The 15,895-nt window shown below is 37.2% G+C and overlaps 1 protein-coding gene across 1 annotated transcript; it reads left to right on the top strand.

Annotated features, from left to right (window-relative positions):
• The first annotated feature begins 9,871 nt into the window (after nucleotides 1-9,871).
• LOC107798623 (chaperone protein dnaJ 8, chloroplastic) lies at nucleotides 9,872-11,999 on the top strand. The gene is made up of 3 exons (XM_016621643.2): nucleotides 9,872-10,249; nucleotides 10,685-10,753; nucleotides 11,539-11,999. The coding sequence occupies exons 1-3, from the start codon at nucleotides 10,019-10,021 to the stop codon at nucleotides 11,719-11,721; spliced, it is 483 nt and encodes a 160-aa protein (XP_016477129.1). The 5' UTR covers nucleotides 9,872-10,018; the 3' UTR covers nucleotides 11,722-11,999.
• The last annotated feature ends 3,896 nt before the right edge of the window (nucleotides 12,000-15,895 follow it).

Raw genomic sequence — 15,895 nt, 5'->3', positions numbered from 1 at the left:
ATTTTGTTTGATATTCTCGGATTTGAAATCAGTATACGTTTGATTCTTTCCTTGTTCGTTGTTATCATTTCTTGATTATTTCTTCAGTTTGTTTTATGTTCTTGTTTAGTTTTAATATAGAAGTGTTTAGTTTAATCATGTTGTTAGATTTAATTTAAAGTTCAATTGATTATTGAGTTTAGTGATTTGAATCTACTTGTTTGTTATGTTCAATTTGTTACTGTTATTGAATCTGAAAGTATGTTTGTTGTTAAAAATATTGTTCAGTCAAAAATATTGAGTTTCTAGCCTAAATTTGTTGACGAATTTTGATTAGAAATTGGTTATAGCTGTTGTATTTTGGTTAGATTGATTAGGTGAATTGGTTATAGCTGATGGGGGTAGAATGGTAAATTGCAGTATTTTCAGGGGTAGAATGGTAAATTGCAGTATTTTCAAGGGCATTTTCGGGATTTTAAAGGAGTCTTAAAAAATAATTAATGAGTGCTCTGTCCACTAAGTATTAAATAATATTTAAATAATATTAAAATAATACGTAGTGGGGGACAAGACATAATGGTGGGTAATTAATACATTGTTTAATATAGTGGGGGACAAAGCATGCGGTGGTGGGGAATAATGGAATTAAATAAAGAAAAGATATGTATTGGTGGGGAATAATATATTTGTTTAATAAAAGTGGGGGACAAGACATGTAGTAGTGGGATTACGAGGCTCAAGAAGATGGGACCTCTTCTTTATTTGTTTGATTGGTTAAAGTGGTCTGTTTTTGGACATAAATAAGGAGAGCTGGACACAAATAAAAGGGGGGTTAGCTGAATATTAGGAGAAGAATTCGGAAATATTGAAAGATTTTTGAGGATTCAAATTTGAAGAGAGATTAAAAGAAAGAATTTTCTGAACATTAAGAGAGAATTAAGGGTTAAACACTTACTGGTCTTTCAATCTAAAAAAAAGGGTTCAGTTTATTTTTGCCTGTTGATTATTGTTGGTGTTTCTGGATTTTCATGTGGTTTGTTCCTTGAGTTTGGTTGGTTATTTGCTACTACTTCACTGATTATTGCTGAATTTTTATTTTGGTTTTCAAATCTGTCACTGGGTGTTCCGTTTGTTGGTTGTTGCTGGTTATTGTTGCTGTTGATGTGTTACATACTACTTTGCTGACCTTCTTCTTCTTGTATTGGCAATACCAGGTACACAACTGTAACTTTGGCATATTGTAAGCTGAAATGTGAAAGCATGAATACATATGAAGAATGGAATTTTGAAGTTTTAATTTAGCTTTTTCTTTGTTTCTTTTACTAATTGTCTTTAGGCTATTTCATGTATTATTATTCTGTAAATTTCTGTCACTTTGCATAACTAGGCATCTTGTAGTGATGTATTAAATAATACTTTGCTTTAACTTGATTATTAGGTAGTATATATTTAAGCATGCTCATTACTGTCAAACTGTTTAATAATTGGAATAAGAGGAAAATAACATAAGTTGGTCTTTAGTGAATCGGCTTGGCAAAACTGATTAAGTTCACTAGCTATGGAGGTTTTAATATTGTCAACATTAGGTTAATCGTGAACATGTAGCTAAATTTAGTTAAAGCATGAATTTAAATTAATTTCGCGAATTAGGCATTCTGGCATGATTTGAGTTCAAACAAGACGAGTTAATGTTTAAATTTAATAAATTTTCGAATATGTATTAGTAATTAAGATTGATTCTAGTTTCAAATAGTTATAAATAATTAATTCCAACGGTTCAAGTCATCTAACAATGCGAGTTTAATCTAGTTATAGGATAATTAGTTTCTTTTGAATATATTATTTATCGATTCCGTAATTTATTTATAATTTCAATTTTAGTAATATTCCTTTCCGTTAACATTTGTCTTAATCTATCATTTAATATGTTATGTTTTTTTAAGCATATAATTAATTGGGATTTTTTCTCTTTTATTTTAGAGACGAATTTAATAGAAATGTAGTCATTTTAGGATATCCTTAAAATAAATGAGGCGTGCTTCGCCAAAATAAATACAAAATTGCAGGGCCCTCAATAATTATTTGTTTTAAAATACTTAGATTCCGGTACGGGCCGTTTAGCAAATTTCACGGCCCTACCCAAAATAATAACAACGCGTTAGTCTTTAGGTGCGTATTTAATAATGTTATTTTCCTATACTCGGGTGCACATTTATGTGACCCAAATCCAAATCTCAACGGAGTCGAAGTGTGTCGACGACCACGGGTACATTGACTGTGACGTGGTTCGAGATATATTTTCACGAGGTTGCAATTCTCGATAAAAGAATAATAATAATAATGCTAAAAGCGGTTAAAAGTTAAAATTCGCACATATGTTCAACATGTATTATATCAGATAATCAAGCCGAATATGACAGTTGAACGACCGTGCTAGAACTACGGAACTCGGGAATGCCTAACACCTTCTCCTGGGTTAACAAAATTCCTTATCCGTATTTCTGGTGCGCAGACTGTTAAACAGAGTCATTCTTTTCCTTGATTCGGGATTCACCGGTGACTTGGGACACCATAAATCTCCCAAGTGGCGACTCTGAAACAAATAAATAAATCCTGTTTCTATTGTCCTTTAATTGGAATAAACTCCCTTCCACGTCCCTTTTGCGGGCAGCGCGGGCGGAAAATGAGGTGTGACACCAACCTTCATCACTTCATAATTGAGGACTTAGTCTAAAGGAAAGTCACCATCAACACTCGAGACCCTAATGAAGGAAAACTCAGCCCAAATTGAGAAGGATCCTATCAGGTCCTCGATATCATTGGGAAGGGTTCTTACAAGCTTGGCACGGTGGAGGGCGAACAATTGTCAAACAATTGGAATATACCAGTCCTCAAACAATATTATTGCTAATGTATGATTCTCTTCTTTTCCATTTGTATTCGATACTAACATATGGCAGGTGTTCGAGCGAAGAAGTCGAGAAGCTCTTCAACACGAGGACCTTAGGTTTTAAAGCATGTGTTGCACTCTTTTTCCCTTAGATTGATTTTTATCCCAAATGAGTTTTTCTAACGAGGGTTTTAACGAGGCAACAACTATATGTGCTACCTGGGGACAATTCAACAGTATCCGAGGCTTCTCTACATTCAACCTCGAATACTGGGGGTGCATCACCCTCGGATGATTTATTTTCAAGGGAAAATACTTTATGTCAAAAGGGCCTCGATGGAAAAATTTTGTAATGGGCCAAACGATCGAACGGACAGTGTCCATATAGATTAATCGAGCCCCAGGGGCAAAACATGTACGCATGTCTAAATTATTCAAAGAAGCATTTTTCCTTATCTAATACCTTGTGCCTCAAAGAAAATTCTCTACTATACAAGTTCCAAACTTATGATTTTATTGAAAAATAGCTCAAGGGCCAAGTATAGATGCACCTCGAATGAATCTACCCCACTTACTCGGGGACTGCCATCGAAAATCAACGTGTTCAAATTATCTAAAGACCTCAAAGAGGCACCCCCCCCCCCCGATTTATAGGCCAAGGCTATCATTCCTGAGGACTAACACTTAGAACAAGTTCGAAGTGTTGATGGGAAAGTAAGACCAAGAGTCACGACCAAAGGCTACGGCCAAACTAGCGTGGCTCGGAGACGTCCGAACCCCGCAATAAAAATAGGCCTTCGAATTCTCCAAAAATCGGTTTAAAAAGGCTACCCTCGGCAAAATAATCAAAGGGCTTCGATAAAATTAGCCCTCGAAAAACCTTAAGAGGTATCGAAATATTCAAATACAAACTTGTTCCAAGGCACAAAAAATAAAAGGATTTCGATCAACACTAAACCCTCAAAAAATCTAATGGGTACAAAAAAAATGCATGCTAAGGCATAAGAAAATTTTACTAAGTCTTTGAGCCGAAAGAGGGAAAAAATAGCCATCCTTTAGAGGTCATATCGGCCCAATTCAAAGAGCCCAAGGGCCAAAGCACTTTGAGTTCGAGAACACATTCTCGCTCGATTCGAACCTAAAGGTCCCGCTATCCCGAAATCGAAGAGGAACCTACTCGACTACATGTCGAGGATCCTGTGTCGTTCAAAACAAGCCTAAGGGTTTTTTCGCTTCGTGTATTATTATTGTGGCTTCGATCAAGTCATTTGAAGCCAAAACCTTGAACATATTGTTGAAGCATAAAAATGTGCTAAAATTATACAAGACACAAAACATGTTTGAAGACAAAACTGAGAAGGCATCCAAAAGAGAAATTTCTTTGTATATATGGGGAAAAATATTTACAAGGGTCTTACAAAAGAGAAAAGAAAAAATGAAATCCTATCTATGCTCGGGGCTGAATTCTCCCTCGAGGAGAGCTTCTCCTTCGGGCCCCTCATAGTTATCAGACCCGCCTTGGCTGCCTTCATCATCATCATCATCATCGGAGGAGGCAAGCAACCTGGCATCGGCTTCAAGAACCTTAACTTGAGCTATCTCTTTAGAGAGGTCAGAACCTCGAGCATGGATTTCCTCGAGGGTCTCCCTCCGAGATTAGCACTTGGCCAGATCATTACTCCACCGCGCTCAATAACCGGCCTCCCTCAGCTGAGTTTGGGCAGCCTCGGCATCAGCCAGGTACATGGCTATGGACTTGTCATCTAAGACCTTTGCCTTTTCGACCTCCGCCTTGGCCTCAGCAAGCTTGGCCTCGAGCTCTTCGATCCTTTTGGCTTGGGCTGAGCTCTTCTCTTTAGTACTCCGAAGTTGAATTTCGGATGACGACAGCTACACCAAGGCAGCCTCTTTCTCCGCAACTAGGTGGTCCATGTTATATTTCCACCGATTGTAGTCAGCTTTAACTTGATCGGCTTCCCCTAGAGCAGCTCGATCCTTTCAATCTTTTGCTGTAACTGAGACATCGAGGTATTAGCCTCCACTCTTGGATCAAGACCATGTGTTCTCAAAAGGACATTTACCTGCTCGTCCAGCTCGGCCTCTTCCTTACGAGCCTGGGCCAAGTCTGCTCGAAGATCCCTGAGCTATTCATCCTTTTGACCGCAAAGGAGCTTCAAAGCATTCCTCTCCTCCGAGGTATTCTGGAGCTTGACCTCGCATTGGCTCAAGTCGGCCTGAGACCTTGTAAAAGCCTATATGAGAAGAAAAATACAAATTATATTAAGGGAGAAGAAGGAAATGAAAATTGCAACAATGGGGATTAGTACTTACTCGTGATAAAAGACGTTGGGCTTCTTCAAAGAGGGTAGATGCATCATTGAGATCAGCGACATCATCGATCCCAGTAAAACAATCCCAAAAGGGATCCTCTTCACTAGGGACTCCGCCTATGTCAGGAGTCTGTAGAGCCTGAGCAACCCTTACGGCCTCCTCAGAATAGGCTGGTAGAGAAGGAGAGTAACCTACTGTCATGACCCCGAGCGAATCGCTCGGGGCGCCTTGTTCTGCCTTGGGTGTCTCAGAACCGGCCCCCTCTGGTATGATCGTTGATGGCCGAAGGATAACCTCAACCTCAGGCGATTCGGGGGCTTCACCCGAATCTTTCTTTGAGGCATCCTCATCACGAGGTCGGGTCTCAACAATCGCCTCCAACTTGGAAGGCTTGGTGACCATGATAGGCTTACTTGCTCGAACCACTAGTGTCGAGTCATCGCCATCATCTTCTTCTTCTTCTTTCCCCGACTGGTGGACCGACTCTATAGTCAGAGGGATGAAATTTCTCCTGTGTCTTCGAGCTGGAGCCTTTTTAGGTTGGGGGTCCTCGGACTCTGAGACCATCTTCCTCTTGTTATCTTTCCCCGACTTCGGAATTAGGGACTCGGCCTCTTCCTCAGGCGGGGGAGGCCTCATTTCAGCAACGTCTCTGAGGCTTGCATAAAAGGGAGTAAAGTATAAATAAAAAGAAACGTTTCAAAAAAAAGGCATCGAAAGCGTATAGGATAAGCTTACCATGATTCTTGGCCTCTCATCTGCCCCTTGCCAAGTCATGCCAGCATCGCTCGCCATAGGAGGAAGTCGCAGCCAACTTTTGAACCCAGTCTTCGAAGTCGGGGACCGCGTGAGACATCCAGGCAACCGCTGCATAACAGATGAAAGTATTATATAAGGCAAAAAATAGAGTACAAAGACTAATGAGTAATACTTTACTTACGATCGGGGTTCCACAAGTCCTTACCCGCACGAACCAGTTCATTCAACCTCGATCCTTATCCTCATCGATGCTCGTGAACAAGGCCTTCGTGGCTCGACGTTGGAGCTTGATCAACCCTAGAAAAAGATGAGGTTGATATAACCGTATGAGGTGGCTGAGAGTGAACTCCAACCCCTCGGCCTTGCTGGAAAAGAAGCGGAGCATGATCACTATGCGCCAGAATGAGGGGTGAACCTGGTTGAGGGTGACCTGGTACCTCTTGCAAAAGTCGACAATGACTGGGTCGAGAGGACCCAATGTGAAGGGGTAAGTGTAGACACTTAGAAACCCCTCTACATAGGTCGTAATGCTCTCTTCAGGAGCGGGGATTTGTACTACGACCTCGGCCCCCGTGTTACAGTCTCTCTTCACAGCCTTGAGATGGCCCACCATTATCGAGCAGATGTATCTCGACACGTGTTCACATCGGCCAGGGATCGATGAGGGTTCTCGACTTTGAAGTTGGATTTTAAGACACAAGGGCCGGGAACATAGTCATGAGGGAGCGGTTCCACCGGCGTTTTGTCACCGGCCGGCCGGGAAGAAGAGGAAGAAGCTTTCTCCTTTTGTGGGATGGTCTTGGAGGTTTTCGCCATTGATTCGGGTAGAAAGAAGCGGAAAAAGGTGAAATTTGGTGTTTCTGGTGCTAACTAAGTTGATTCAATGGGTGGTGAAAGAGAAGAGATGGAGAAAGTAAGAAACTTAGGAAACTTGGTGGAGGTGAAAGTAAAATTTTGATTCAACCAAGGAACCTGTATTTATAGATTCACGGTGACGGTTCGGTGGTGCTAGTGGCCGACCGTCCACTGGCAAGCATTAATGGTTTGGGGAACTGTACCGACGGGACGTTTCGGTCACCTCGATCGCTTATGTCAGGGGGATGACATCATTATCAAGGTCTCCAGACAATCGAGGCTCAAGTCGTTTCTTATCATTTTACTATAAGAAACGAGTGGACTATCCCCGATTTCATTCTTTGGTCGGGATAGGAACGTCACGTCAAAGAGCTGGGATGTCGAGTCCAGATCGAGGTAGATATCGATTGCGACCAGAAAGAGGCAGACTTCGAGTGACATCGACGTAGCTTGATAACGGAAAAGGCGAGATATTCGCGATTGGTCGAGGATCGTGGCATGAATCTCGGAACGGATCAATCTATAGCGGTTAATTAGATGTTAATATAGTTTCCTACTATAATTAGAAGTGTACCTTATTTAGGACTCCTCTATTATATAAAGAGGGATCTCATTCTTTTGTAACATTCATTGTTCACTGATAAGAATATTTACATTCATTACTTTCCTGCAATTCACTTACTGTTCATCAGAATTGCTTTATCATTCTTACGATCCCACCTCGAGACTACCCCAAGTCGAGGTTGAGACCCGGTTAGCATACTGATTTGATTTATTTTATTCTCTAATTTATTCACTTATTTTCTTGCTTATCAATTAGTATTGAACGAGATCATGTATCCTTAAAACCACAATATAAGTTTAGTTGTTATCCGAATTTGAGGGTAAACAGGCAAGATGAGAGAAAAAAAAAAGGTAACGATACGATCTCACCAAATCGGTCGTTCCATAAAGTGATATTTTTTATCGTTACGTAACGACGGATTTAACAATACGATACAATAAAATTTAAGTGACAATCAAAATAAATATTGTATTTAAAGTAACAATACGATACAATATAGCAGTAACAACCATCCAAACAAGTTGTAAGGAGCTTATAGAGATCAAGCATCCATATTGCCAATGCATGTGCGCCACGTCTACTTAATTAATTACTAGTATCGGCTCAGCTGGCTTTTGAAGACTAGTGAAATTCTAAAAAAAAAAGACCGCACCAGCTGCAATGGCCGAGTCGCTGTTGGGTGCTGCTCCCCTAACCACGTTCCAAAATCCAAATCTGCGCTTTCGCTCCCTCGTCGTACCGTACTGTCACGCTATTCAGCCACGTGTTTTATGACCTGGCTCCACGTTGACAGCAATCTCTTTAACTTCCCTTTTTATTCCATTCAACCAATTACTCTTCTTTTAAAAAAACATTAATCAATCGTACATGATATGGATTTATATTTAAATTTCCATCACTTAATTATAGTAATTAATTAGCAACTATATAATATTACTTCATATATGATTTGATATAAATTAAATATTAAGTGCCAGTAAATATTTTTATCTTTGTCTTAAAGTTCAGAAAGATGGATGGATTGCGTTAATATTTTCTTCGAATTCATAAGCTTTAAATATTGGCTCTAACCTCTACCTCATAACTAAGAAAATATATAAAATGGATAAATTTAAAAGATTAAAAAATATAAAACTACGCAATAGATTTATGGATTTTCTAGACTGTGATGTTTTACTTGCCATTTTAATTAGACATTTGCTACATGCATTCGATCATACAATTTCTTGGGATCTAACTAAGAAAATGACGTGGCAACCAACATCGTCGTGGTTTTGTTGGCTATCATTAGTAATATGATTTTTATGTCTCATTTCTATTTTATGAATATTTTGACGTGACATCATTTTGGTTTTAAAATTGTCTAATGTTTTTACCTGTACCTTAGAACAAAATCTTATCCAGAACCCCAGGTTCCTATTTCCTTCTTGAGAGCCAATTCCTTTCTGTTGTAAAGCAATTATAATAAAATCTAAACAGTCACTCTAATTTCTTTTGAATAAATTTTATTAATGCCAAATTTGTGTAAAAGATAAAGAAAACGACCCATAATATCTAAAGGAAAATAGAAGCAAAATCTTCTTAACCATTAAATAAGAAGAAAATAAACAAAAAAGGGAAATCAAATAGAGGTCAAAAACGGAATACTCCCTCAGTTCAAGTCTACGGGAACCTATTTCCTTTTTAGTCCGTTCCAAAAAGAATGAACCTTTTCTAAATTTGGTAACAATTTAGCTTAAAGTTACAACTTTACCCTTAATGAGAAGCTTTTATAACCACACAAATACTCTGGGCCCCATTTGAACTTGTTTAGGACCACAAATTTCAAAAATCTTCATTTTATTCTTAAACTCAGTACCCAGTCAAACAGGTTCACATAAATTGAAAAATTATAATAAAACAGAGGCCTCCATATAAAAGGATTCCTGCTACATGAGACCAAACCAGCGGCCAAAAGTCGGATAAGCTCGTGAATGAAGAGCCGGTCTCAGTTATCAAATCCAAAAAAACTATTTAGGATTTGATATTTATTAGTTTATTTAATTTAAATTTAATAATTTCATTGTCAAATTAATATATAAATATTTTTTTATTTCTATTTAAAAAAAAAAAATAGAAATAGGTTTCGTACTACTCCTACTATAAATAGGAATATTGCGAAAAATAGAGAATTATGGAGATAGAAATTTAAACAACATTATTTTACCTTCACACAAAGACTGACACGTCACCTCCCCATCAACCACTACCATCATACCAGGTACCCCCACCTCCCACCCCACCCCCCTAAAGACACCGTACCAGTCTTTCTCTTATCCCTTTTTCTTCTCCTTTTTTACATATATAAACAGACTCTCCTTAACAACTCAAACATCTTTATATCCACATTGTTATTTAATTTTCCTTTTCCTTTTTCCATCTTGTTGACCTCTACAAGACCAATTATTCGGATTAATAAATTAGGAAAGCAAACATAGTCTCATTCACATTCGGTTTGCCGTGTTATTTGATCCGTTTTCATTGAATATTCAATTTAATTCATAATCTATTTAAAGATCGGCTTGTGGCTAATTTTCTTAGAATCACATCAATATTTTTTGAAAATAGATAAGTTGGTTATTTGAAAAGTTAATTCGTTAATGGCGACTGCTATTGGAATGCTGGGAAACGTTGGGGGTTGCGGCTCTGCATCTGCGTCTTGGATTCGTTTGAAAAACTGCTCAAAGAAGAAGACGAAGGGTGAGAATGTTAGATTTAAGGTATCGTGTGTTTATTCCCCTTCTGTGAGTGATCCTTACAAGACGTTGAGGATTCAGCCTGGTGCTTCTGAATCTGAAGTCAGGAAAGCTTTTAGACAGCTTGCTCTTCAGGTATATTCTTCCTCCTTCATAATTTTATTTGCCGGGCAGATTCAGAATTTAAATTTAATGTGTTTAGTTTTTAGAATTTTTAGTATTAAATTTATTGTACTTTTTCGATTTTAATAGGTTTTTACTCATACTAAAGTTATAAGTTCAGTTGAACTCGTAGCTGAAAGGCTACATTTGCTCTGGTTGTGCTTATTGCAACTTGAAAGTAATTATAAAATAGTCGAGATTGATACAAGTTGACGAATGTTTTAAAAAAAATTAATGCAAAAAGGATGTCTCTGTTTTACTAAATAATTTGGTGGATTAGTAATTGCCATGGAATAATTGCTTTCTGGGAAATTGTTGCCTTGTAATTATGCTGTTATTAGTTTTCGTTTAGCTCTTCTCTGTTTATAGACATGTTGAATAACGTTAATGTGTTTGATTGAATTTCAGTATCACCCGGATGTGTGCAGAGGAAATAATTGCGGCATCCAATTTCACCAAATCAATGAAGCATACGATGTAAGTTTTCATCCATCTCTCCAACTATTTTTGTTTGTCCATTTTTTTCTAATTCATTTTTTTTCGCTTTCATAATTAAACAAATGTTTTTTTTTTTTAAAATCTATTCCTGTTCTCAAACAAACGTGGTTAATATGTTGTTTTTAGCTCTAATGGGATCCCCTGAAACAAGGATAAAGTTATATAAGGATAAAGTTGTATTTTGTGACGGATCGTGCCTTAGAAACGATTATTAATGCTTGTATTAGATTGTTTACTTTATACCCGCGGGGAAATGCAAAATATTTTACGTGGGGAAATGCAAAATATTTTGTGTACCAAACTTACTTTTGTAAAGCAAAAGAAGGCTTGGATTCTTGATAGTGTGGTTGTAAATTTTTATAGTGCTTCTAATCTATCCCTAATACTAATAAATAAAGTGGACCATTATTAAAAGCAGAGATTCAATGGATATAAAAATTTTATTCCGTAAACAAATACTTTAAGTAGGTATCAATCACTTCATCTTTGGATAATCTAATCTTGTAGGGAACCGTGAATATTTTTTAGGCAAAAAGTCCTTTTCACCTTTTGTTGAAAGTTGAGAAATACCAATTACATAATAATAATAATAAATTAATAATAATAATGTCACTATCCGTTTCAATTATTTATCATACGTACTAGAACTTGTCTGCGTAGGTCCCTTTTTAAACAATTTAAGAATTATTTTAACTTCTCCATTATTCAGAGTCTCCTTAATAGTACTAGTATTATTTTTCTAATGGGTAGGTTTTTTGGTGCAGGTTGTGATGAGTAACTTGAGAGGTGAAACGAAGAGGGCAGAGATGGAGATATACGAGGAATATGATGATGGTGATTCCATGAGAGGAGTGAACGATCCAGATTGGGACATGTGGGAAGAGTGGATGGGATGGGAAGGAGCTGGCATTCGTGACTATTCTTCTCACATCAACCCTTATATTTAATATAATCTTTAATCTCGACTATACTTACCTCGACGGGATCAATGGACGATCAAAAAGGTCCATGGCCTAGGCTGGAACCTAAAATTATCGTAAGTGATCGAGCTTACATCATAATTTATGGTTTAAAAAAGAATTTGGACTATAGTATTTCTGTTCAAAAAGCCCATCCATCTCTTTCAACTGAAGATGGTTCGTGGTTTCTGTATATTTTCAATGTAAAAAGTGTAATTATTTTGTACATAAATGGGAGTTTCTCCTATGTGATTATTAATTGTTAAGATGTGATGGACCGATGGTGATATCAATATGAACTTATATTACTGGCTGATTTTGTATCAATGGGGAAATAATTATGAAGATTATGGCTTTGAGATTTTTTTTAATTGGCAAAAAAGGTTTCAATTGAAGATAATCTACACTTAATATCACTCTTTCACGTCATCAAGAGACACTTATGTGTCAAACTTTTATGTGGTTATGACTATTCAATCGAACGATTTCATGGAACCAGGAATAACAAATTAGCCGAACTGAAACACCACAAAAAGTCTTTTTCGGCTTCGAAACGACAATAATAGTAGTAGTTCATCAGACTTTATAATATAGATGTCGTTTTCGACCAATAAACAAAATGCATTGCAACGAGCAATTATTGATTCACTTTGTAACACATTGACAACATCATTTATGACTTTTGGGGTTTATGATATATAGACTCTTTCGCCAAGTTGGAAAAATCAGCTTACTTTGAGATTATGTTTTTTTTTTAAAAATCGTTTTTTTAAAAGTACTTTTGGTAGAAAATAATTTGTGTTTGGCTAATTAATTTGAAAAGCATTTCTAAGCAGCAATTTGTGTTTGACCAAGCTTTTAAAAAGTGCTTCAAAGTGTATTTTCTTAAAAGTGTTTCTCAAAAAAGTATTTTTTGGAAGAAGCTATTTTTTCAGCTTCTCCAAAACTGTTTCTGCTTCTACTCAAAACCACTTTTTTTTCTTCTAAAAACTTAGCCAAACACTTCAACTTTGAAAAAAAATATTTTTTTGAAGGGAAAAAAAAGTGCTTCTCAACTAATGCTGCTCGGTGGGCCGGGCCTGAACCGGACCGGACCGGGCCCGCGGTCCTAACGGGCCTGGTGGGCCTGGTGGGCCGGTCCTGGGTGGGCCGGTCTTGGTGGGCCTCTGAGCCCGTCACGGGCTGGTCTCCATGGTTGAGCCCACGAGCCCGGGACCGTTTGGCCCGGGACCGGCAGGCGGGCCTGGGCCGGTCCTGGCGGGCCCAACGGCTATTTTTCAAAAAAAAAAAAAAAAAAAAAATCAAACGGCCATATTTAAAATCTAGCCGTTTGGGCTGAAAATATGACCGTTTTTTAAGTTAAAAAAATGGCCATTTGGCCCCCAAACTTTATTTTAACCCCAAACTTTATATAATTACACTTTTCCCCATTTCTCAACTATAAATACCCCCTCATTCTTTCATTTTTATTCACCAATTCATCAATATCTCTCAATATCTCTCAATCTCTCTCAATCTCTCTACTACAATTACTTAATTTATTGTTGAAATTTCGTGAAAAATTGTGAAGTTGTTGAATTGAAGTTTTCAAGTGTTCAACGATTTTCAATTTTCAAGAAGTTGTTCGGCAATCCGGTAAACTCGTTTCAACTCTTACGTTTTTATAATATATTTTTGTGTGGTTTAGTTTGCATAATTATAATTAATATGGCATTTACTTTGAAAAAAATGTTTGGTAAAGGAAAAGATAAAACCGGTGAAAGTAGTGGCCAACCAACTACCCTTCCCCCGGCTCCCCGACCTAGAAAAGATAAGCAAGTTGAAAGTAGTCGCCAACCTAGACGTCCTCCTCCTTCCGTAATTCTTGATAGTGATCACCCTTGTTTTCAATTTACCGATAGTGAATTTTATCATAATGTTGCACCAGGTGATAGATTAGATGATGAAATTATGAATGCTCTTTATCCTAATGAAACCATCTTAGAAAATAATGAGGAAAATGAGGATGATGATGAAACTCAAGCACCGGATTTAGATGATACACCTACTAGTCCTCTTAATAACCCAAGTGATGCACCGGTCGACCCACCTGTAGAAACTCCTACTTTTAATAGAGAACCTGCTAAACGCTTAGAAACATCATTAGTTTGGAATTTTTTTACTCAAGTAAGAGAAAAAAATAAGGCTAAGTGTAAAACTTGTGGGAAATTAATGTCGCATAAATATGTAGGAGACCGTAGCGGCACAGGTAGTTTGACTAGGCACATAAAAACACACCCTAGAGATAAGGCTAGATTTTTTCAAATGAAAGCGCATCTAGAGGGGACAAGTGTAGATTCTGCGATTAACCCTAGTACAGGTTCAAATCTAGTTCAACCAGGAATTAACACTGTCACTGGAGGTATTTTATATTACGATCCAAATAGAGATCGTGAAGAATTAGCAAAGATGATTACTGTTATGTGCTTACCTTATACTTTTGCTTCTAATCCTAATTGGGTTCATTATATTAGAAGAGTGTTTAATCCTACTTATAAAGGTTGGCCTCGCGCAACAGTTAAGAGTGATATTTATAAATTCAAACATGAATATGAACAATATTTGCGTTATTTATTTACTCATATACCTAATCGGATTTCTATTACTACTGATATTGGTAGAAGTGGTAATGATTGTGATTACCTAACTGTTACAAGTCATTGGATAGATGAAGAATGGATAATGCAAAAACGCATAATTGCATATAGAATAATTAATTCGCGTCACACAGGTAAATTTATAGCTAACACTGTTGCAGATATTTGTAGATATTTTTGCTTTAGCGATAAAATAATGGCAATTTCAATGGATAATGCTTCTAGTAACACCAGTGCTATAGGCATGCTTACAACAACACTAAATCCTGCATTTACTAATATTTTCCATGTTAGATGTATTTGTCATATTTATCATTTAATTGTCGGTGATGGTATGCGAATATTAAACATAGAAATTGAAAAGGTTAGAATGGCTCTTAATTGGCTTTTTTATTCAAACCGTAGAAGTAGACTTAGAGAGTATTTTAAAAAATGTGATGAATATGGCCTTAGAGAAAGAAAGGTTCCTAAACCTTGCCCGACTAGATGGAATTGTATGTACGAAAGTTTAGTAGTAGCATATGAATATAGAAACCCAATTAATGCAACGTTTAATTCTCGGGTAGGTGGTGAAGATGATGATGAAATGCTTACCACTCAAGATTGGACTAATGTTAAAATTCTTTTAGATTTTTTAGAACATTTTCAAATTGCAACAAATGCATTTTCTGGGCAATATTATCCTACTATTTCAAACTGTTTAGTTTATATTGCAGCACTATCTGATTTGTTTGTTGAATTTAGTGAGGGTGGGGATATTTATGAACTTGCTATAAATGAAATGAAACAAAAGTTTAAAAAATATTTTTTTCCTATCCCTCCTATTTATGGTCTTGCTGCAATGCTAAATCCTACAATGAAATTGGGAGGTCCTCATTTTTGGTATTCAAATATTTATAAGGCTTTAGATCTTTCAAATGAGGAAATTGCGACACTTGCAGATGCAAAAGCTTCAATTAAGATTAACGCTCAAACAGTTTATAATGCTTATCAACTTGCCTTAGAGCATGCTAGGCCAACTATTCCAACCCCTACTTCGTCTAGCTCACAATCCTCTAAAAGAGTTGCGGGCTTAAAAGCTCTTAAATCTTGGACGGAGTTCAGGGGTCTCAAGGTGAAAATTATGATGAAACTTCACATCTAAATGAGCTTCAAGTTTATTTGTCTCAGGGACTTGAAAAGGAGAATCCAGACGGCTCTTTTGATCTTTTGGAATGGTGGAAGGCAAGGGAAAAACATTTTCCTGTTCTTGCAAGGATGGCTCGGGATATTTTATCAATTCAAGCTTCAACTGTTGCATCAGAGAGCGCTTTCAGTCAAGCAAGACTGCAAATAGGTGATCATAGAGCGTCTATGAGGGATAGCTTGGAAAAATCAGTATTGTTTAGAGATTGGATCCGCTCGGAAAGAAGAAACTTTGGAATTGCAGAAGCACAACCGGCGATAGATGAAGCTTATGAAGAAATGATAGCGGAACTTACGGAGGATTCGGCTTCGCCCGGAAGTGGTGATGAACAAGCTTCTTT

The sequence above is a fragment of the Nicotiana tabacum genome, chromosome 8 (assembly GCF_000715075.1).
Source record: "Nicotiana tabacum cultivar K326 chromosome 8, ASM71507v2, whole genome shotgun sequence".
Lineage (NCBI taxonomy): Eukaryota > Viridiplantae > Streptophyta > Magnoliopsida > Solanales > Solanaceae > Nicotiana > Nicotiana tabacum.
The sequence above is the reverse complement of the archived record's forward strand: the minus strand, read 5'-3'. Positions and strand labels throughout refer to the sequence as shown.

Coding starts and splice junctions, on each gene's coding strand:
- LOC107798623 (XM_016621643.2), top strand. CDS start 10,019: ATGGCGACTGCTATTGGAATGCTGGGAAACGTTGGGGGTTGCGGCTCT. Junction 10,250..10,684: donor TTAGACAGCTTGCTCTTCAG/GTATATTCTTCC, acceptor ATTGAATTTCAG/TATCACCCGGATGTGTGCAG. Junction 10,754..11,538: donor AAATCAATGAAGCATACGAT/GTAAGTTTTCAT, acceptor TTTTTGGTGCAG/GTTGTGATGAGTAACTTGAG.